Source organism: Vulpes lagopus, chromosome 2 (genome assembly GCF_018345385.1).
Source record: "Vulpes lagopus strain Blue_001 chromosome 2, ASM1834538v1, whole genome shotgun sequence".
Taxonomy (NCBI): Eukaryota; Metazoa; Chordata; class Mammalia; order Carnivora; family Canidae; genus Vulpes; species Vulpes lagopus.
In genome coordinates, this window is record NC_054825.1 from 136,230,687 (window position 1) to 136,254,786 (window position 24,100).

Here is a 24,100-nt window from a genome sequence, read left to right on the forward strand (position 1 = left end):
TTATAGTCACCAAAAAAAAAAGTCTCTTATTTAAAGAGATGTATTCATTTTACATCCTCAAGTACATAAAGGCAAAATGCATGCTATCTGGAGTTTGCTTTAAAATACTTTAGCAAAGAAATAAAGGAATAGATTAAAATGTGGCTAAAGGGAACCTGGGTGGTTCAGTGGTTGAGCATCTGTCTGCCTTTGGCTCAGGTCATGATGCTGGGATCCTGGGACCAGTGCCCCATCAGGCTCCCTGCAGGGAACCTGCTTCTCCCTCTATGTCTCTGCCTCTCTCTGTGTGTCTCTCACGAATAAATATTAAAATAAAATGTGGCTAAAAATCGATAGCTCTTACACCTCAATGCTAAGTATAGGAATGATCTTTGCACTATGACTTCTACTTCTAAGTAGGTTTTAAATTTTTATTAACAAAGGATAAGACTAAGTCACACAAAAAAGCTCTGTGATGTGGACAGGGCCTTAACACCTCTAATCCTTTCCTCGAGTCTGAAGGAAGGCTAAAGGCAGGCTAAGCATATGGCACCCACCTTTGCAGCTGAAATCTCAACTATGAGTTACACATGCAGCAAATGGGGCGTGAGCAGGAGCCCACCTTATTTTTCCCCTAGGTCAGAATGGATAAGATGCAGTGTCCAAGTTACAGTCCTTAATTAGATAGCTTTTCTCAGGTTACTGATGACTGAGGGAAAAAATAGGACATAATGCAAGCCCTGATACAGTTTAGTTTGGTAGGGAGTTTTTCTTTATTTTTTATTTTTTGTTTATACCCTTCTCTTTAATGTTTTACAGATTTCATCTTTTTAATCTAGTCTATTACTTTTTAGTCTACTCTATTATGCCCTTTTCTTTCTATAACATGTCCTTCTAAAACTCTATGTAATGAAAATTAATCCCACCAAGCTTTCTCCCAAAAGGTAAAATTACAAACATTCGTATCTTAAACAGGTGCATGGGGGTGGGGGGGTGCTTAAAAACACAACTGCCTGGACCATTTGGTTATCCCCTCTTGTACTAGCCTTTCTTTCTCAAGTGGCTTCTTCTCCACTTTCTTCCACACAAGGCACACCAAAGGGTTAAACATATAAAAGGCACATTCTTTTTGGACTGATACTCCTTTGAGACAGAAAAAACAAACAAACAAAAACCAACCCCACCAGTCACACAAGATACCGGAACTGAACCTTAACCATCAAGTCTTTATTTTTCCTTCTAATTTTTTTTAATTAAAAAAAAATTTGTTTTAACCATCAAGTCTTGATGTACAAAGTGAAGTGGCAAACAGAAGTAATCATTCTGTTAATTCAAGCTAAAAACCCACTTTCACCTTAACACCCAACTAATGAGGTAAAAGTGCTTTCTTGGCCTGAATCACACACTTCAGTTTTTACTAAAAACAGCCTTAGTCTAATTCTCCATTGATAAACCTCTTTGGCAACAGAAAATAATTGGAGACGAGAAGAAAAGCAACGTATGATGTTTTAGTCACCTGCACAGAATAAACACCAAAATACAGCTGAGGCAAAATGAACAGGCATTGCCTTAGATGTGACTAATGAACAGATCATTATGAAAACCCTTAAACAAAAACAAAGAATTCACATACGACAGGGAAGGGTGGATGACGCAGTATATACACTCACAGAAAAGCATTTAGCTTGAAAAGTAACTAAATGTAAGTTTAGAAAAATAAAGTGCACCATCCATACTTACACTAGCAAAAATTACAAAAATTATAAAGTATTGTACTTTCCACTGGTGTGGAACAAAAACGGCATTTTTTAGATGGTACACTGTTTCTGGAGATTAATCTGACAGTGTATGAGTCACTAAAAATGATCATACTCTGATGATGAACACAGCATTTTGGGGAAGACGATCCAATGAAATAATAAAGTAAAAGTGCTACCACTATGTATGAAAAACGTACTTATTTTACAAATAAAATAGGCAAATCCTTCACATGGCTGACTCAAGGAGGTTATTGCATTTGGGATTAAAAAAAAAAAAAAAAGGATACCTATTATACATTAAAAGGACGAACGAAGTAATAAAGTTTGCATAATAATATCAATTTGGAAGGGGCCGTGGAGCTTATCAATAGTTAGTGATGGTGAATTTTGCTATTTCTTTTGAAGCTGGTCTTTATTTGGGTATCCATTATTTGCTAGAAGGTATTAGAATTGTATAGACCTTTGGAAGTCATAATTTCTCAACCTCAAATTCCAGGGAAGTTTTGGGCAATTTGGCCTTCACAGTTCTAAATCATAATCCTCACTTCAGCCACTCCGATGAGAATGACCAGTGATGTGAGGAATCTCATGACTTCTCTTCATGAACTGGTATGACCACAATGAGGCAGCTCCTGGTAGCATGTGGAAATGACTGCTCTGTCCCCACTTTGGAACCAGCCAACCTACTTCAGCACTGGAAGGTTCTGGGGAAGGTTTTACCCCAGAAAATGTTTCCTTGGTTTCACTTATGTTGTTTCAAGGGATGAGAGAAATGGTACTAAGTGCACCAGTAGATGGTGAGAAGGCCCCCAGTCAGGAGAGAGGGGTAAGAGCCTCATTTCAAGGAACCTCTTGAGACAGCTAAATTTGGGTCTTCCAATCTACCACTAAGGATAAGAGTGGATCATGGTCCATGTTTCTGGGGCTTAGTTTTGGACACATGGAGTTACCAGATAGCCAAATGACAAGCAGGTCCCCTGGATGTTTACCTCAACCGCCTAAAATACACACCATTCTGGTTTCTCATCCCCAAATAAATTGATTCTTGGGCTCCCAGAGTGCTTTCTCTTAGGTCCACATTTATATTCTCTACCACTTGTTGAAAAACTTCAGATACAGGTCTGTAAATAAAAGGCTTAGGAATAAACTTGGCTACTGGAGCTATAGAAAACAAGATCAATAAAGCCAATAGCATGTGGGTTTAGTGGCCACAGAACTTCCAAGAAGAGAAAAGAAAAGCAAGAAAAAGGCCCAGGGCTTTAACAAGTGAATTCCTCTCATTTTACTTGACACCTAAAAAGGTAAAGGCACCTTAATTACCTGAATCTTTACAGTACGCTTAAATTACATTTTATGAGCTATTCTGAAATCTGCCCTGTTTAATAATCTGTAACGTCAAGAAAACATTTTAAAGTGTCTCTCACAATTAAACCCATCCACAACCTTGTATAAATCAAAATTTTGCTACCATATCAAATGTTACACTGGGGCTGTATAACATTGCCCACATCCTCATTACATGCAACACTAATTACTACCAGCAGATTCAGAATTTTCTGCACATTAGAGGCTTTTAGAGGAGCTATAAAAAATTTCAGGCACCATTAATTTAAATTTGTATTGAAATTTCCTTTTGACAGATGGCCAAAAATTACTTATTATTTAGAGTACCAGAGCTGCCTGTTTGCACATTAGAAGAGGAAAGGGAAAAATTAAAAGCAAGAAGGAAATTTATGTCACGTTCATTACCTGTTAAATGTTAAGGAGCATTATCCTGCATGAATAAATTATTTCATACAAGCCTGACTCCAGCTGCAGGCAACTGGCATGCTCCGGCTGATAAAAACCATCTCAAGTCACACAGCAGACAATCATAAAAAGCTCCTCTTAACCAGGAGCCACTTAAGGGAGGATGAGGACGATCAATGGAACAAGCAACTAACTGCTTCTCTGAGCATCACAGAACACATTTACGAAAATTAGCAAACTTGTTTCACCTTGCAAAGCCGCAGCACAGCCCCAAACCTGACACAACTTCAAATCTTGAGAACTATACCCAACAGAAACATCTATTTATAGCTACCATTCCATAATAAATCAAGGCTAAATCACCCACCTCTATTTCTTTTTTGTTTTCCCCCTGGCTTCTAGCTATATAGACACTCACTCCCAGACTCATCCTGAATGATTATAGATGATTTCAAAATACACCCTGCTCTGGCATAAGGGAATATAAAATGTAATTGACACAAAAGTGTGCACTGGAGTATAAATATTTTCAGTCTTCCGAGAGTGGGGCAGGAGAGGGGAGGCTTTTGTTTAGTTCACTGGCCTGCCTAAAGGTATGTATTTATCATAAGAAGGCAGGGAATGTTTATATTATTGGCTCCAGAATAACTAGACAGGCTTTTCCAAGGGCTGCTATCAGTTAATCCTGGTCAGTGCATTTACTTACTACTTCCTAAGCACACCTGTGTGGAACACTTAGCTCAAAATTGCTTTTTTAAAAATCTGGGTATTGATATGCACATTACACAACAAAATACACAACTGTAAAAGCATAATTAAATAATTCAGTGTGTGCAGTTCCAATTGTAAATGTTGACATTTCTACGGGTGTACAGATGCCCTTTCAAACTACAAAGACTCTTGAAGGGTAAAATAGATACACTTAATTTTTATTTTCCATTATGTAAGGGTTTTGGAAAAAAGGACAAGGAGTAAAGAGGCTTTCAAAGTGATAGCACAGGTGGTTTCAGGGAAAGATTTTAGTATTCATACACTTCATACACATAACTTCATTAAAAACTACAAGAAATGTAACTGCCTAAGTTCCAAGACAATTGTTGCTAAACACAAGGAAAGGAATCGACAGCATCTGTGCACTGGCCAATGCTTGAGAACTGCCTTGTCCTTCTAATCTTTACAAAATACAGCACATATAAGATAGGCAATTATGCATAGCACAGTGGCATTTTACATTGTGCCTGGCTCAAAAGTGATCAAGCAGTTTTCATACTTTCCTCATTTCCTGCCATGGTAGGCTGTTTTTCTTGTTTGCTTACTCTATAAATTCAGGCATCCTTAGCACATCCCATTCTGGTATCGCACAATCACATCCAAATCATTAGGCCCTAAATACTTTTCCTCTTTCCCTACAACTTGTCTATAAAGTGATACAGAGGCAGATAAGAGACATGCAAAACCTAAGAATAACTTGCTCTCCTGGAAAACAAGATGGTATTAAATAAATAAATAAATTTCCTTCTGGCAGAGAGGAATTTCCTTCTGGCTTTTATACATTTTCTTAGGGAGTTTTGTAGGATGGAACTGTTTTCTAAGACGAGATTAATGTGTATTTCTTATAAATCAATTTATTTAACTTTTCATTTTTATCTTACAGCCATAGGCTAACAGGAGTGGGGTGGGGGATAGTTATTCTTCCTCACATAGCAAGACATAAAATACGCAATGTGAGCCAGATCTTCCGGAGTTCCATCTTGGTCTAAAAATGCAATTTTGACAGAAAAATGAGACCAGGATTTTCAAAAATCTCAACCACTTAACTGAAAGTAGTCAAAAATACAGTTAACCATTTGGTAAAACCCACCAAATCATTCTGTAAATCTCAAAGAATCTGTCACTAGATTTATTCAAATCATTTAGAGACGGTTAAGCCATTCAATTCCTTCATCTGTGAATTTGAGTCCTACCTTGATGGAGTCTCTGTCTATAGGCACAACAGCAGCAATACAGGTGGTGGGAAGAAGGAAAAAGAAAAGTACCAGTTAGTTTACATAAAATCATATATTTATCAAACTTGATCTCTGCTAAATAATAAATGGCACAGATGTCATCTTTGCAGTAAAGTTAATTATTAATACTACTCAACCAGATCCACAAGGTGCCAATCTACCTTTGACACAATTTCAGAAACCAAAGCTGGAAATTCAGATTATTTATACTCCTTATCAACTTGTCCACTTATAAAAGTGTTCACAGTCATGCTTCAGCTCTGCGTCACAGCATTACTGTAACTGGATGGGAAATACTACAGTTTCCAACATCAGAGATGGGAAATTCATGTTTGTGTGATAAAATCATTTACACAAGGTTATTATTCATGGTAATGACACTGAAACAAGAGTAGATATGAGGTTTTAATTATAACCACACCCTTCTAACCAATGAACCACCCATGTGCTAACTAAATTCCCACAAAAGAAAGTGGGGAGAGACTTCTTCATTTGCTTTTCTGCCACTGGCTAATACAAATTATTAGTAAGCACCATATAAACATACGGTCACATCAAAATAACTCTGAACTCATCATATACTTTAAATGGAGGGAGGAAACCAATCTGGAGGGAGCACAACTGTCCTTCAAATCAATTACTTGCATAAACAATTGTGTCGTTCTTATAGGAAGAAATGAGTTAATTTCATGCTTCTAGACAGCCTGTGCGAGAGAGGTAGTTAAAGCCAACAGATTTCATTAATTTGGGCTGCACACTCTCAATTACTAAGACTACTAAAATTGTTTTCTTACCTGAGAGATTTTTATTGCACCATATAGGCTGATCTGATTTATAACTAATAACTGACTCTGTCAAGTTATCAAGTGAGTCTTTATCAGTGAGTCCTTCCCCAAAACAGAATAGGTCAAAATTAGCCACTAATGCCACTTGCTACTTCAAACACAGAGCACTGTGGGATTGTATTACTGATTTAGTCTTGGGGATCAAAGGCAATAACTAGGAAACCAGACCCCTTGCCTTTGGGGACTGCATTCACTGTTGCCAACCACTAGAGGATCATTTGGGGAAAAAAACGCTTCCAATAATTCATTTACCTTCCAGAGGAAATCCTTTGTGTAGTCACTGGTTAAATTAAATCCAGAGACAGAATAAACAATGGTTATCCAGAACCTACTGTCCTTGGCAGGTAGGTAACAGTGGATTGACATCTTGAAAGAATCACTCACCTCTTTGGTGATCATTGTCATGGTGCTTCTTCTCATCTTTAATTGGAAGGTGGGACTGGCCTCCCAGGGCACTGGACAGGGCCAGAAGGCCAGCGCTGCTCCCAATGGGTGGAATGGCAGGGGGCTGAAGCCCCGAAGGGTGCGGGGTCAGAGGAACTGGCAGACCATGTCCATGTGATAAATGCTGGGCCTGGAGTTGTTGCTGCTGTGAGGAATGAGACAAAGATATTGAACTTGTTCCCTGTATCCGTGCCCCATCCCCCAGCCACCAAAAAGAAAAGAGGTGCAAATGATCAAGGAAAACTCAGCACCCACAAAGGACAAGATTTATCCTTCTATATATATTTTTTAGAAGGGGAGGGAGGGAGATGTAGAGGGGAGACATACTCTTTTTTACTTAGATTTGGGGGTTTTGCACCGCATTGTAAGGAACTTTAATTTTTACATAGTAAAGTTAGCTAAGTAACTTTTAATAGCTGAAACTCAGCTTTCTCCAACTAAATGTCTGTATTTTGTTCTCCAAAACATACGGCCTCGCTATCCTACATTTCTAATCAAAACATATACGTGACTAACTGTTAAAGTAGTTATGTTGAACAAAAAAAAAGCTGAAAATTGAGAAAATTAGTGTTAAACAGTTCTCCCAGAACCACTGCACAGCATGCGGCGGGAGTTAATTTGAAAGAGAAAACCTGAATTAACAACCCAGAAAAGGAAACCGGTTGCAGCCACCGTTTTAAGCCCTTTAAGTGTCCTCAGCGGTACTTGAGCAAATTACTAAAGAAAATCTAATGTAGCAAGGCTGGGGTCCTCCTGTAGGCTTGCTCAATAATGCTGAAATAATTGGGCACTCTGTGCACGCTTAGTGATGCTCGAATGGAAAGCTAGAGGCCTGCCCTTGCACTCTTCTCCAGCGGCCGCCTCGCTGTTGTGACAGGTTTATCTGAGTGGGACTGTGATGCATGCACCAGTAACTGTGCTGACAAGAGTTTAAAGTCATTTTTACCAGCACACTGGCAACACATGGAGAAAGCCCTTGAGAGGCTGGAATGGGAGTGCTTGACCTCAGCAGAGGCCGCATCAAGCTTGGCTACAGGAAAGGCTCTGGGCAGGCCCTGCGGCCTCCTCGGCCTCCTAGGAGTGGGGAGGTGGGAGGGGGAGGCGACAAGACGACGGGAAGTTTAATACCTCCGCCCACCGGAACCCCCTTCTGCCTGAGACTCTGTCTGCCTAACCCTGTTCTAGGGGAACAAGTGCTAAGGAATTCTCAGACTAACTTTTGCAGTGATTACATTTTAATTAATGCTTCCAAGTCAGTCACTTGTCAGGTCTTCCCTATGACAGCCAAACAGTTTTCTAGACTCTTTCCAGGTAGGACTGAGTATGCTGCTCCCTTCCACTGAAAAAAAGGATCCTGAAAGGCTTTTTTTTTCTTTTCAAGAAAATATTTCAAAGAAAAAGTATTTTTTTCTTCTCCCCAAATGACTTTTATTTCCTTCCTCTTTTCACTCTATACGTCTTCCTGTGTCTGACTATAAAAGTCAAAGTATAGCATTAATTAGCTCTTTTCTCCAATTGACCTACAGCTATTTTCTGGCTACATGCACTTAAAATATAGTCAATAAAGTACTAACACCTTTAAAGCAAGTTTACATCAATAAAATGGACAAATTGGAGCAGTGATCCAGATATTGTACCAGCCCGTGCCCACCCTACAGTCCTGTGAAGCACTAACTGCAGGCTTCAAGATAGCGTATTGCTCCACCTGAGGAGCCAAAGTCATGCTGCTCATAATTCTTTCTGTACTGTTACTTAGTGGTGACCAGGACGTATGAGCACACCATCCTATTTCCTAAATGTGCAAAAAAAAAAAAAAAAAAAAAATGTCTAGGAAGAAAACAAGGCCTTTAGGTAAATATATGGCAAATTTATTTCAGAACCTTTTCAACTGAAATCACCAGAAACTTTTTGAATTCCCTTTCTCTTCTAAATCTCCTAATACTTGATGTCTATGGGTCAGGCACGTACCCACTTTGTACCTCAGATCAAAGTTCAATTGGCAAGCATTCATTAAGAGCCTGCAAATGTGTCTTCTTTTATCATCCTTCCCAGACTCTAAGCTCTGTGAGACTACATCTGACGCAAACCTGAGCTACCTACCTACAAGCATTGAGACTCAGAATACCTGGGCAATTCCAAAGTATGTGCATTTATTTTATTAGACATTTAAAAAAAAAGCCTCAGCCAGAAGCATTTCCTTTAATGATCCAGGTGTTTCACTTCCATTTTTCTTTCTCAGGACAAAAAATAAGCACTCTCATCTTCATTTCTCTATGCAACCAGGAACATTTCAAAGGCAGAGAAAAAAAAAAAAACCTGAGTCTGTTGCATATGCCATTCACAGTAGAGACTTCTGGAGAGCCTCACTATTCCACCTCCAAGTAGCTCTGGCACTACTAGCTTCTCCCATTCTCCTCTCTGGCCATCTTTCTGAGGCCAAGACCCTGCCCCACCTACACAGGCTGTGTCAGCTTTCCATTCCCTCCTTCCTTTCAGTGCAGTTGATTCTGCAGTGCTCTTCCTCACCTTCAACTGTTCTGCCACTGATTCTGTCCTTCTGCCAGCCAGCTGGATACCAGCATCCCTAGGATTTTGTTTAAGATGAATTGTCTAGTGAACGCCAAAAGAACTTGGGGTAGCACTTTTTCAGGAGGGAAAAAACACTGTATTTTAATCACTTTGTGCGTCCTCCACTGCCCCCAACACAGTGCCCTGTACATAATTGGCATTTGATAAATGTTTGTTAAATTTAATTAAAATAACCTTCTTTTGCCCTCTTTAGCTACTGGCCTGTGTGTTTGTGTGTGTGTGCGTATGCGTGTGCGTGTGTGTGTCCTTGACTTTGCACAGCCAAACTTCTCTAAAAACTAGTGCAAATCTGCTCTCTCCACTTCTTAGGAAGCCCCTTCTGTGTACACACACACACTCCCTCCTTCTTTAACTCTCTAAATCTGGATTCTGGGGATCCCTGGGTGGCTCAGCAGTTTGGAGCCTGCCTTTGGCCCAGGGCATGATCCTGGAGTCCCGGGATCGAGTCCCACATCGGGCTCCCTGCATGGAGCCTGCTTCTCTCTCTGCCTGTGTCACTGCCTCTCTCTGTCTCTTGTGAATAAATAAAACCTTAAAAAAAAAATCTAGATTCTGAGCCCCTTCTCCCGAAACTGGTGACCACACTGCAATTATTTCAAGACTTTACAGTTTTCTTCCTCTCTGACATACACACAGCCACAGACAGTACACTCTCCTTGCTGAGACTTCACTCTGCCTGCTTCGGAAGAGGCCTCTCTTACTTGTCTGAATGCTCTGCTATTAGCTTTCCTTCTTGGTGTTTTCTTCTCCTGCTCACTAAAGAGGAACAGTCCTCAACCTTCTGCTCCCCTCAAATGCTCTGATGGCCCTGTTCTAACTTCTTGCCAGACAGTTCTACTTGGCAGTCCAGCATTATTATTATGTGACAACAAAAATGTTTCATACAAATGCCCTAGGTAACTTCTGCTGGCCCAGGTTAATCGGCCACCATCGACTTGTCTTTCTTCTGTGCTCCCACATCCTGAATCACCAGAGTCTATCAGTTCCCAAATAATTCCTCATATTTCTAACACCACCATACCTATCAGACCCTTTAACATACATAAGTTGATTAGAGTAAGCCTCCATTAGATCACTTGAGGTCATCCTGCATCACCACTGGCATGTTGTTCCCCTCAATTCATGTCATCTCTTATCTCTTATAACAACCTCACCCTTACCTAAGTTGTAGTCATCCATCCCAGCTCACCTCATGTTCCACCTGTTCTGCAAAGGCCTCTCACACATCCCACACTTCTACGATTGCACAGGACTCCCTTGGTCTTTCACTGGCACTCCTGGCACCTAACTCACCACTATTTGATCATATGATCATACATTTAAAGATTCTGATAAATTAATTTCCACTGCCTATGTCTGCATGTATGTCAGAGAGAAAGAAATATGAGCAGAGTTCCTATATACCCTTTACCTGGCTTCCATTAAAGTTAGTATCTTACATAACCACAGAAATTACCAAAACTAAATACTAAGCTAGTGCATTATTATTTATCAAACTACAGACTTTATTCAGATTTCTTTAGTTTTTCCACTAATGCCATTTTTCTGTTCTAGGATGCCACCCTGAAGTTTTAATTTTTCACGTTAGTATACCAAAATTGAAAAGGCCCTTTCACATATCTGAAGAATGGCGACACCCAAATAACAATCAAGTTGGTGAGTGGAACATGCCTTGAACTTAGGAGAAAAAAGAATGAAAAAGGGCTTCCGTGAACCCATTTCATGAGTCAGACTATACATAGAAAATATCAAACAAAAAAAGCATACTAAGTAGAGAGCATCTGGTAGAAAGGGTAGTCTTTATCAAGTGTTTAAAATGTAAGATTATGAAATAAAAACGCAATTAATTGTCACCAAAAGATATATGACAAAAATGTGAGACATACAGGAATGATTTAGTAGGTTTTAAAATGTTTACATCTATGAAATACACCACTTTCATTATTAGGTGGTCATTTTTAAGTTTCTTTATAAGTTCACACTTAGAAACGATCCTAGAAGTAAGTGGCAGATGCACACTGATAATGACTCCTGATTAGTCAATAATACAAACGCGGAAGATGCCATCTTAATCTTCAAATAAAAGCAGTGAGTCACCATCAACTGAACTCCACCCTTTCCTCAATTAAAAATAAAATGGCTTCTATCAAATTTCAAATGACATTCAACAATTCAATACAAAGAAGCATCTCTGTCACGTCTTCTCATTAACAGAGGAAAGCTCAAAAAGCAGATTCCCAGGGAGAAGACTACAGTTTCACCAGATTTTATTCCAGAAGCTGAGAGTAGCATACCCTAACGGACTGCCCTGCAACACAAGCTGCTGAAGATGCCCCATGGCATCTTCCTCTCTCCTCTGGTTTCCACCCCATCCATGTTAATTACAGAGCAATAAACCTGCAAAGTTTACTACTTTATTACAGTCATGCCAAGAAATGTAAAACTTCTTGTTTCTTTTTTTTTTTTTTTAATCAATTTTTTTTTTAAATTTTTATTTATTTATGATAGTCACAGAGAGAGAGAGAGGCAGAGACACAGGCAGAGGGAGAAGCGGGCTCCATGCACCGGGAGCCCGACGTGGGATTCGATCCCGGGTCTCCAGGATCGCGCCCTGGGCCAAAGGCAGGCGCCAAACCGCTGCGCCACCCAGGGATCCCAAACTTCTTGTTTCTTAAAGACAGAAGGAAAAAAAATATATATTAAGAGTACATAATTCAACACTGACTTGTTACTGAAATAATTTAAGACAAATCACCATCTAATTACAAACAAGTTAAAAAATGACTTTATAAGAAAAAAAAAAGCCAAAAATAAAAAAAGAAGGGCACAGACCATAGTACCAATTAAACATTAAAATAAAATGCACTCTGTAACCATAACTAAGAAAAAACCTATTGAGAAAGATACATATCTTGGAAAAATTCTTCTCACTGAGCTCCCTAGGCTATTACTATCTTTGATTGCTTATTTAAAAAGGTGGGGGGGGGGGGGCGGAGAAAGAAAAGAAAACCCAAAACACTCTCTTATCTCTAACCACAATACAAAATAAAAATCATTTTTTTTGGTGGTTCCCTTGATGGGCCATTCAAGAGAATAAACATTAAAATGGAATGAACTTTAAACTTAGACAAGTAAGCATTCCATTAAGATAATTAATTTAATTTTGAAAAATAGCCAGTAATTACTTCTGAAAATATACAGCAATGAGGTGGTAGATATAGCCTCAATTCTGTTAATAGCCTTCTACTGGAGTTTCTGTAACAAAGAATTATTTCCCTGCAGTTTCTATTTTGGAACGAAGTGTAGAAAAGGACCCACAAGCAAATCAAGTTCACAGGAAATGTCTTGAAATGTCCTTCTGCAAAAAGAGGAATTTTTTTTAATGATTTTATTTAATTATTTGAGAGAGAAAAAGCAGGAGGGGGGCAGAGGGAGAGGGAGAGGGAGGGAGCCTCAAGGACCCCAAGAGGACAACTGGAGCCCAAGCAGACACAACTAACTCAGTCACCTGGGTGCCCCCAAGAGGAACTGTTTTTAATCAAATGTCCCCAACTCTGCTTGATCAACAGGACTTGAGAGGCCAATGATCAGCAGGAACAGAGTAAGTACAGTGCTTCAGTAAATACATATCCCTAGCAATTCTGGACAATTCCACCTGGAAACCAGGCAGAGATTTTCTTGACCACTATTCTCATTTCTACTATGCTATCAACCACAAAAAAATTCCTAAAAAGGAAAGAAAAAAAAAAAAAAGCATCATCTTTCTCAGAACAATGACAATCCCAGTAGCAACAAGCACACTTACTGTCATATCATGGTTTCTTTAAAAAAAAAAAAAAAAAAAAAAACAAAAAAAAAACAAGTGCATGGTGAGCCTGCTAGCTCTTGTGCCAGGGAGTAAGAAAGCTATCTAAACTAATGGGGAGGGGCAGCCCTGGTGGCTCAGCGGTTTAGCCCCGCCTTCAGCCCAGGGCCTGATCCTGGAGACCCAGGATCGAGTCCCACATCAGGCTTCCTACATGGAGCCTGCTTCTCCCTCTGCCTGTGTCTCTGCCTCTCTCTCTCACAAATAAATAAATAAAATCTTTAAAATAAATTAAATAAATAAATAAACAAACAAACAAACAGGGAATCACAAGCAGGACACCAAGCCAACTAGAAGGGGTCATGACTGGCAGAACTTGAGACAATTTAAGCATCATAAAGAATAATAACTGTATTAGATTATAACACATTTTAAGAAAGAGTTTCCAGGAATGGGGTCCATGGTACCCCAAGAAAATAGATGGGGCTGTGGGGCATTCTGAGGTCAGGGAATAGGGAATGACTCCCAAATTCACAACATTCTTGCACCCACTGGCCAACATGGGTGTATGGAGCATCTGTGACTACAGCCAACCAGAAGAAACCATGCTGAGAGTAGTAATAGGGGACCAAGTGACCTTGATTGAGAACCCAGGAAAGAGGAGACAACAGACTCTGAAATGGGGTAATAACCCCAGCAGAGGGCCCAGGACTGGGCTGGTATCTATAATCTGTGAACTGTGAAGATGTCCTTCAGTAAAGACCCTGTCTGTGGGGGCTGGACTGAGTCTGAGAAAGGAGATACTGAATGGCACTCAGTGATGCACAATAATGAAGAGGCTATCAGAGCCACCAAGCTGGAATTATTACCATCTATGTAAGTAAGAGCCAGTCACTTAACATTTCTGGGGCTCAGTTTCTTTTTTTTTTTTTTTTTTTAATTTATTTATGATAGTCACAGAGAGACAGAGAGAGAGGCAGAGACACAGGCTGAGGGAGAAACAGGCTCCATGCAGCGGGAGCCCGATGTGGGATTCGATCCCGGGTCTCCAGGATCGCACCCTGGGCCAAAGGCAAGCGCCAAACCACTGCGCCACCCAGGGATCCCCGGCTCAGTTTCTTCAAATAAAAAGTGGGAATAGTTTTAAAATCTATCCCAAGGGTGCTAGGAGAAATCTATGAGATTGTACTTATAAAACTCTTACCACAGTGCATGGTAAATAATAAACAATGAAAAGTGACTGCTATCAATGGAAAAAGGTATACAGAAGTCCATCCATATAAACACACACACACACACACACACACACACACACACGTGGGGGTGCAGGGAGAGTTCTTCTTTACAGAGTATTAATTTAAAAGGGAAAAGAAGGGATCCCTGGGTGGCGCAGTGGTTTGGCGCTTGCCTTTGGCCCAGGGCGCGATCCTGGAGACCCGGGATCGAATCCCACATCAGGCTCCCGGTGCATGGAGCCTGCTTCTCCCTCTGCCTATGTCTCTGCCTCTCTCTCTCTCTCTCTGTGACTATCATAAATAAATAAAAAAATTAAAAAAAATAAAAATAAAAATAAAAAAAAATAAAAGGGAAAAGAATGCAAAATGTACCACTTTACCACTCCAAATGTATTAATAGCATCAACAGAGGCTAAAACCCATGGGTAAAAAGTTGTTGGGGATCAAGTGATTCATTGTCAAAGCATCACCCCACAGATTGTTGCTTCACCAACAATAGGATACAACTGTATACACAATAGCACCTCAGTACTATTCTTCCTAAAAATATTTAGCCTGAATCTAAACATGAGGAAACAATCAGAAAAATCCAAGTGGTGAGACAAGCCACAAGACTGGTCTAGATTCTTCTCAAACACCAAAAGTCATAAATAAAGTAATAGTATGGGGACTGTTCTACCCTAGAGAAGACTGCAGAGACAAAGGCACAAAGATATCTGTGAATATGAGTTATCAATTGGGGGAAAACTGCTAGAAAGAAAAAGTGCTATCATAGACATTTTGTGAACTGGAGTGGGAGTGCAAACAATACACTGGATATGTGTTAACTGTATCATCCTTATATAAGAAAATACCCTGGTTCATAGAAGATGCATGCTGATGTATCATGAGGTACGCCATCATCATGATGGCCTCTTGCTCTCAAAGATTTCAGCACACACACAGAAGACAAAATGTTAACTGGTGAGTCTAGGTGATGAGTACAGTGTTTATGTTACTATTCTTTCCACTTGTCTGTAGTTGTTGGGGTGGAGAAAATAGATATGCCCTTCTTTCTGGTCAGAAGACTGGGAGGTCTTGCCTTTTTTTTTTTTTTAAGATTTATTTATTTGAGAGAGCACATGTGTACAGGAGTGGAGGAGGGGCAGAAGGAGAAGCAGATTCCTGGATGAGTTGGGAACCAGATGCCAGGCTCCACCTCAGGACCCTGAGACTGATCCGAGCAGAAGTCGGATGCTTAACTGACTGAGCCACCCAGGTGCCCTAGGAGTTCTTGCTTTTAACAAACACCTCTAGCAAAAGCAAGTGAATATATGGAAAGAAGTCAAGAATTAAAAGAACACAAGAACTTTCAATCTAGGTTTATCTGTAACACATTCCAATGACTTAAAACAAGAATGAGATTTCCTCCAGTAGCAAGACCTGCATGTAGAAGAACCCAAAGAAAAAGATCACTGCAAGGACGTTTTTCATACTAACACCACAGATCTCTGTGCCCCTCAACGTCCCTAAGCTGTTCTTTAAGGGGAAGATACATAACAAGCAAAAGAAGCAATCTAGTGACTCAATCCAGTGACTCCTGTGTCAAGGATTCAACTGTCTTAACTTACAGTTTAACTCACAAAGTGATAATGGCAAGAAAAGGAGAGGGAAAATGCCCCAAATCTGATTATTACATAGTTAACTGTCCCATCGGAGAAATTTTTCTGAATTGGTCCAAAGTTTACCAGGAAAAACAGAAATACAATTTCCTGGAAACTTAAGTTTTAAAAAATTTTTTTAGAGATTTTTAACAAATCTTACCAAAATCAATGCTTTTGTTTTAGTTAAGGTCACCAAGCTAGGGGATCTTGCTCAGAAAAGTTTTCTTCAGTTATTTCAGAGTACTTAAATCAAGCTGCGTTTAAAAGGCCTTTGACTTTAGGTTCTTCAGTAAGCCTGCAACTGACCATCAAAAGTAGAATGAATCTCAGATGATACTAAGATGAGCTCCGTCCAACATTTTGAGCAAAATTCTTATGTGCTGTACATGTGTGTATCTACAGAGAATACACACATAAATGAAACAAAATTTTAACACTACCAAATAGTATATGTAGCTTACTGTAGTTATTTTCTATTCTCTTCTACTTAATAAAAAATGTTGACTATAGCTCACTGAATTGATTTTACTGCACACTCATATGAGTCTGACTCACAATTCAAAAAACACTGAGCTAGTTGTGATATCGTGATTTATAAGAATTATACATTTGGTCTTTGTCCATTACTTCTAGCACAGAGAACCCATGAGATGTCCTAAGCAATAAGAGCAGCAAAGGTATCTTTTCTTATGCTAATGAGGTGACTTTAGGGGGGCTGGTTGCTAGGAGAACCAACTATGTAATTAAAGGGTTAGAACTTTCAGCCCACTCTCTGATCTCAGGGGAGAAGAGGGGGCTAGAGACAGAGTCCCATCATTATCAGTGGCCAATGATTTAATCAATCATGCCAAAAAGCCTCCATAAAAACTCAAAAGGATGGGATCGTGTAAGCTCCCTCACTGATGGAACACATGGGAAGAGCTGGAGAGAATATGTACTAGGAGAGGGCAGGAAACTCCATACCCTTGTCCAATTCTTTGTCTTATGCATCTCTTCTATCTTCTGGTTTCTGAACTATATCCTTTTACAATACACGGCTAATCTAATAAGCAAAATGTTTCTCTGAATTCTGTGAGCTGCTGTAAGCAAATTAATGGAACCAAAGAAGGAACTGTGGGAAGCACAGGTGACAACTTGGACTTGCAACTGGCTTCTGAAGTGGAGGGTGGTGTGGTAGCGGTGGTAGGAAGGTGTCTGGAAGGGCTGAGGCAGGATGTTATCTCCATGGAGACAGCATCAGAATTTAGCTAAGTAATAAGACACCCAGCTGGTGTTGGAGAATTGCTTGGTTGAGTGGGAACCCACCCCACCCCCCCAGCCTCCAGGAATGGGGTTCAGAATCTTCTAGGCTAACACTCCCACATGTGAGGCCCAAGGTTAGAGTCAGATTTTACCAGCATCAAGAATGAAGCACAAGCCCCCACCATCCAGTCCAGTGATGGTGCTCACTGTCCCATGGGAACCTTACTTAACTAGGGTGGTATAATTCTAAGAGATAAGCAATCCTTCATAAGAATCAAGAGAGACTGACAGCCCCTCTGGGGAAGTGAGTTTTAAACTAAAACCTGAAGGTTAAGAGTGTCAGCACCTTGCAGAGAGTGGAGAGAAAGGAATGAGGAGCAGGCTCTGAAGTGACCAAGGAAGTTAAAGAAAATCTGGTGGGAGCCCAGTGAGCAAGAGAGTAGTAGGGTAAAACGTAAATATGGGGATCAGATTATGAACAGAAAGAACTTTATAGACTTTCACGCAAGAATAAGGAGAGCTTTAGGCTGTGGGGAGTGAGTTTTTTTGGTTTGGTTTTTGTCTTTCAAATTAAACTAAATTTTTATTTTGTCTTTGATGGGCATAAACTGGATTGTAATCATTTGCTGGCTATTATTTGTTGCCAGTATCTTTTCTCATTTATGGGGCTTGTCTTTCCATTTTCTTTAGGATATTTTTAATGAACAGATGTTTTTAATTTTAACTTGGTAATATTATCAATTTTTTTCTTATGGTTTGAGCTTCCTGTCACCCATTGAGAAATACTTTTTCTACCCTAAGATAAAGATTCTTCTTGTTTTGTTTTTCTCTGAAAGTTTTAGTTCTGTCTTTAATACACTTTTTGGATCGACTTCCACAAATGATAAGATAGGTAGAACCAATTTCATTTCTTCCGGAAGAATAACCAACTTCTCCCCCTCAGTAATACTTACTAATGGCCATCTCCCCCCTCCCCGCCCCACCACCCATTGATCCGCATGCCCCTCTAATGTATATGAATGGATATATATGTTTGAGTACTTACTAAATTGGTCTAAATAAAGACTAACCAATATTGTGACCTAGAGTATTAAATAATTTTAAAATGTTTAAAGTGCAGAATGTTTATGTGAGACTGTGAGAGTGGCCACAAAGAAAGGAGAGAGACCAGCTGGGGGGTAACACAGGGTCCCCAGTCAAAAACTAATGATGACTTAGAGTTGTGGCAAAGAGTGTAAGGAGTTAAGATAAGTTGAGGTGGCTCTGAAAAGGCATGGTTATGGAAGAAGGCCATGAGAATAATGAAGGAATCCAGGATACCTTGTTAACATTCAGGCCCCTAGTAACTGGGTAGATGATTGTACTATTTACTTGGATGGGGCAGAGGAGGAATGGGGCTATACATACAATTCTGCTAAATATCTTATTTTTATAGAGCAGTTTTAGGTTCACAGAAGTTTTAACATCTTTAGATTAGAAGAGTCATGTCTAATGAAGACAAGCAGAATATAAAGAAAGAGTCCCACAAAACCCTAGACAAAAAACAACTCCTGTAATGATTAGTCCCCCTAGCATTTTTTTCCAATGCATATATAAGCATTTTAAAACACCAATAACAACATGCTATCCTGTAATTTAAAGTCCCTTTCCTATTTAGTGTGTTTATCAAACATTTTCCCATATCCATAAGTAATGTTTTGACTATCACTTGTAATGGCTGGGTAGTATATGCCATCATATAGGTATAGGAGAGTTCGCTTAAGTGATCCTTTATTGTTTGGCTAAAATTTAGGTTGTTTCTAATTTTGATGTAAGTATGGCGTCGTCATGGTATTACAATACACCAGTTAAGATAGTTCCTTGACAAGTTATGAATACCCATATTAAAGTGGTCTAAATAACAGGTTTTTATTTCTCACTTAACAAGTCCAGGGTTAGTCAGATGACCTGGCCATGTTGAGGTTTCACATCATCATCTCTCTGGCTCTCATGGCCCCTCTTATATCCCATTTCCACACCAAAATGGGTGCCATAGCTCCAAGCATGAACTCATCCTCACACAACCAGGTTCAAATGCAGAAAGAGGGCAATTTTCTTTTTATGAGTCTTTGTTCAGGGGGAAAAAAAAAAAAAAGAGGGAGAGATCTCCTTATATCTCATGGATTTATGGATAGGCCCACAGCTTAGCTGTGAAGAACGCTGGACAGAGCACCTGGAGGGTTTAGCCTCCACAGCAGGAGGTAGGCTCAGCCTGCAAGAAACAACCAACAAAACCTGCCTTGACCATCTATCTTTGCTCACAGGCCAGACTGAGCTATTAGCTAAGAGACCCAAACTACCTCTGAGCTTTTAATACAAGTAGGCAGCAGCTTAAACTTCTCCTTGCAACAGTTCCTTCTTCCAGAGATACATTTATGCAGAGATGTAGCTACAAATTGCTTATGATCAACCCAGAAAGACAGGGGGGGGGGGGGGGTGGAAATACATAACTGCCACTTTGCTTCAGAGCCACAGTGGCACCAGCTCTGCTGGTCACAGAAGATAAGCTAGGTATCTAGGTGCCTAAATAAATTATCCCCCCCCTTTTTTTTTTATAAATTTATCAAGGGAAAACAATTTATGAAAATAACAAGGGACAGAAGAACTGTGAGGTTGCCTTAAATGGGGTTTAAGAATATACCATTTTTGCCTCTGTGTCTCTCATGAATAAATAAAATCTAAAATCAAAACAAAAAAGAATATACCACTTTGAGTTTTCCTTAAAAGGTTTATGTGTAGAGGTTAGTGCTAACTCTTGCTTATTAGATCAACATGATAATTTCCGTGTGCAATTATTACTACATTCCACGAAGTAATTGTTATTCACAAGCAGAATGGACAAGATTTTCACCAGATGGAGAAATGAAAGCAGAAAAAAAAAAAGTACACAGTTTATCGTAAGACAATGAAATAATTTCAAAAAGGACTCCCCCAGATATACTGGCAATCCCCACAGATCCTTATTTATTTAGTGCCTTTTGACTGGCCACTGGCCCTCTAGTGTCCTCCTCTACCAGTATCCCCTTCCTCCACCACTGCTGCCTATAATTTTGCTTACCCTCACACCTCGCTTTCACTGGGTAACTGCTATCCTGGTGCTTGGATTGTGATTTAATATTAACATGATTTATCCATCTTTGGATCTACCACTCCCATGAAATCATGAGCACCAAAGAGGCAGGGACCAGTTTTTAATCGTCATTGTGCCCCAGAACTTTATTATAAAGGGTGCTTGTATAAATAGGAAACTAATAAAGTGGAAAATATTCTGAAGGAATATTTACTTGTTTTTTTTTTTTTTTTAATACAACTATACGAAGGCAGCTGCTGGCTCCAGTTAATTCCTCTTAATATAAACAATATTCCAAAGCAGCCATTATCATTAACTGTCAGTTAAAGCTTAAAAGTTTAACATGGCTAACTTGTTTTCCATAGTACCTATGATAAGTGCAGCTCATCCAAGTGCAGCTTTGGTTTTTTTTTGTTTTTGTTTTTTAAACTATCGACAGTTGAAGGAACTCCCCCATCCCTTGGGCAGTATTTAGAAACAAATTCAGCATAAACTCCTGGTCTCCAGTTTCTGGAACAACTGTCTAGCAATGTCTCCTTTTAATGCTATAGGTAACTGTTTTCTAGCTGCATGTACTCCACCAGGTATTTTACTATTTCACATCAGGATCTGGCACAGTTCTACTCCCATAAAACACAGGCTCAACATTATTGCGTTATAGGACCTTTTGTGAAACTAGGTCCAAAATTTCTTCTCTAGAAAATGTACATATCCCTTCCACCCACCCATAGTTTCATCAACATTTTGGGAAGCTAATGGACAGCCTAATACCCAAGCATGAAATCCAAGAAGATCCAAAGACGTAGGTTTAAAATACCAAGGACTTAGGCTTAAAAGTGATGTTTAGAACAACTTATAATTCTTACATATGAGAGTAAGTTACAACAGACCAGGAGAAACACAGTATGAGTCAGGAGTAGCCAGATGATCTATGCAATAATAAGCTTCTGACCACTTAGGCAAACCAATTAGTATGTGCATCAGGCACACCCAATTTTCATTTCCCTCACTGAGCTCTGGGCACTAAACATTGGACACTCCTACAGTGGATCTTGGGATAAAGAGACTATTGATCCTCATATAAAAGAAGAAAGAACAGAGGGGAACAAATAAGGGACAAGTGTAATAAAATGGTTAAATGTGTGAGCTCTGAAGTTGGTCTAAGTCTGAACCCCAGTTCCACCACTTCCTCTGTGTGGCCTTTACCCCTTCAGAGCCCTGGTTTCACTTTCTGTAAAGTTGGGAGAATAATACTATCTTCCACACAGGGCTGATGTGAAGATTAAACAAGATAATGCATGTGAATTTTTAACACAGTGCTGACAAAACAAATAATAAACACTTGCTATTTTTACTTACCTGTTTAGGGAGAAGAATATAAGCCCAGGGATGTAAATCTAGAGAAATAACTGTGACACAAAGGCCCTCTAGTTTTAAAATAAAAAACCCACAGTTATCAAAACAAAGAGGCTTAGTAATCATACTATGTTAGAAAAGTGATAGTACTTTACTGGCTATCTACCCCAGCCATGCAGCCTACAAGGTGAGAATTGTTAAATAAAATTCGTAAGATCATACGACAATTGCCACTCAGGATTGTGGATTTTTTTTTTTACCAGTCCAAACTTCCTCTCAAAATTCTGTGCTGGGGGGGGGGGGGGGTGTCAAAATGCAAAAATAGCTCAAAATAAGAGTATTTGTTCATTTAACAGGTACTTATTAAATAAATTACTATACGTTTACTGAACAAATAGTTACCGAGGACTTACTGTACAAATATTTATCGAACACAATGAGTCTAGGCACCATGGCAGGCAAGTGAACAAGATCTCACTTGCTAGTGAAGGGAGTGTGATGCATTCACGAACAAATAAATGGTAAATGCTGTGAGAAAAGCAGAGCTGGTAAACTGGCCAGAGAATGAACTGGGTAAAAGAGCTACTAAAGCCTGCTGGTCAGGGAAGTCCTTTCTCGGGAGGTATCGGAGAGGGACTTTAGGGAGCATTAGGAAAACCATGTCAGGCCTTCAGAAGAGCTGATGCACAGTCAAGCAGCAGCTTCAAGTGACCCACAGACAGAAGAAAAAGGCCAATGTGTGACTGTGGGTGAAATACAGTCAAATAAAGAGAATGAGTGGTATGTGAAGTCAGAGAGGTGGGCAGTCAGCTCATGAAGAAATCTGTAGGCCACAGTAAGATATTTAGACTTCATTTTAAGCAAAACTGGCAGCCCTCAGAGACAGGTTTTATTTTAATTTTTTTAAAGATTTTATTTATTTATTCATGAGAGACACAGAGAGAGAGAGAGGCAGAGACACAGGCAGAGGGAGAAGCAGGCTCCATGCAGGGAGCCCGATGTGGGACTCGATCCCAGGTCTCCAGGATCAGGCCCTGGGCTGAAGGCGGCACTAAACCACTGGGCCACCCGGGCTGCCCCAGAGACAGGTTTTAAAAGCGGGGAGCAAGAGGATCCAAGTTGTATTTCAGAAGATCACTCTCGCTGATGCGGGTAGGATAAAGCATCGAGAGACAACAGTCTGGAGGAAGAAGAGATACCATTTTTGATAGGAGAGAAGGTTTTTTTATTGAGCTTGGATTGTTTCTCTTCTTCTATCAGCCAGTCTCTAGGACATAAACAATGAAGACCCAAGTTCTCAGGGATACTGAAAAGAAGGCAAGCAAGAACGGCAAAGAATAACAACAAAATGGAATGGGGAATATCGATAATTAAAGCTACAGATATCAAGACGGTGTCATTGGCAAAAGAACAGACACCCAGTTTAACAGGACAGAACAAAGTTGAGAAGAGGACCCATATGTATGTATGTATGTATATGTATATGTGTGTGTGTGTGTGTGCGTGTGTGTGTGTATGTGTACATATATATATATATATATATATATATATATATATATATTAGCAGATCTTCAACAATGGTACAAAGGCAATTCAATGGAAAAAAGTTATTTTAACAAATGTGTTGGTAAATCAAATCAAAGATCCATATGAAGAAAGAGATAGAGAAAGAAACCAGACCTATATCTCCTACCATAAGCAAAATTAATTCCAATTTGATCACAAGCCTAAACATACAACTTCTAGATGAACATTTTTGTGGTCTTGGGTAAGACAAAGATTACTGAGAGACAACACCAAAAGTTAAGATTCATGAAGAAAAAAAATCACAAATTCGATTTCCTCAGTGTTAAATATTTCTGCTCTTCAAAAGATACTATTAGCACTGGGTGTTATTCTGTATGTTGGTAAATTGAACACCAATAAAAAATAAATTTATTATTAAAAAAAAAGATACTATTAAAAAAAGATTAAAGCACAATTACAGACTGGGACAAAATATTTGCAAAATACATAAAGAATTTACATCCAGAGTATTTTTTTTAAAAAAATTCTCAGAACTTCATAATAAAATAACCACCTCAAGGAAAAAGAGAGGCAAAGATATGAGCAGAAACTTCTCAAAGAAGATAGATGGCAAGTAAGCACGGCACTCAACAAGTCATTTAGCTGTTAACAGAAATGCAGAAAAGCAGGAGTAACACCATCCAACTATCAGAAATGGCTAATAGACTCCAAAAGCCTACAATTCCACATGCAGCTAAAGATATGGAACAAAGTTTCTCCCACAGTGTTAGTGAGAGTAGAAAACTATGGAAAATATTTAGGTCAGTTACAT

The 24,100-nt window shown here is 39.4% G+C and overlaps 1 protein-coding gene across 10 annotated transcripts in view; it reads right to left on the reverse strand.

Moving 5' to 3' along the window:
* The window catches only part of TLE4 (TLE family member 4, transcriptional corepressor), a 142,156-nt gene that overhangs the window by 62,793 nt on the left and 55,263 nt on the right, over positions 1–24,100 (reverse strand). For 6 of the 10 annotated variants that reach the window (XM_041744968.1, XM_041744963.1, XM_041744966.1 and 3 more), the window contains 2 exons: positions 6,724–6,928; positions 5,453–5,469 (listed from right to left, as the gene is read on the reverse strand). In XM_041744968.1, the coding sequence (XP_041600902.1) occupies positions 5,453–5,469; positions 6,724–6,928 (222 nt within the window). The remainder of the gene's footprint in view (positions 1–5,452; positions 5,470–6,723; positions 6,929–24,100) is intronic. The other 4 variants (XM_041744964.1, XM_041744959.1, XM_041744965.1 and 1 more) reach the window with 1 other exon arrangement.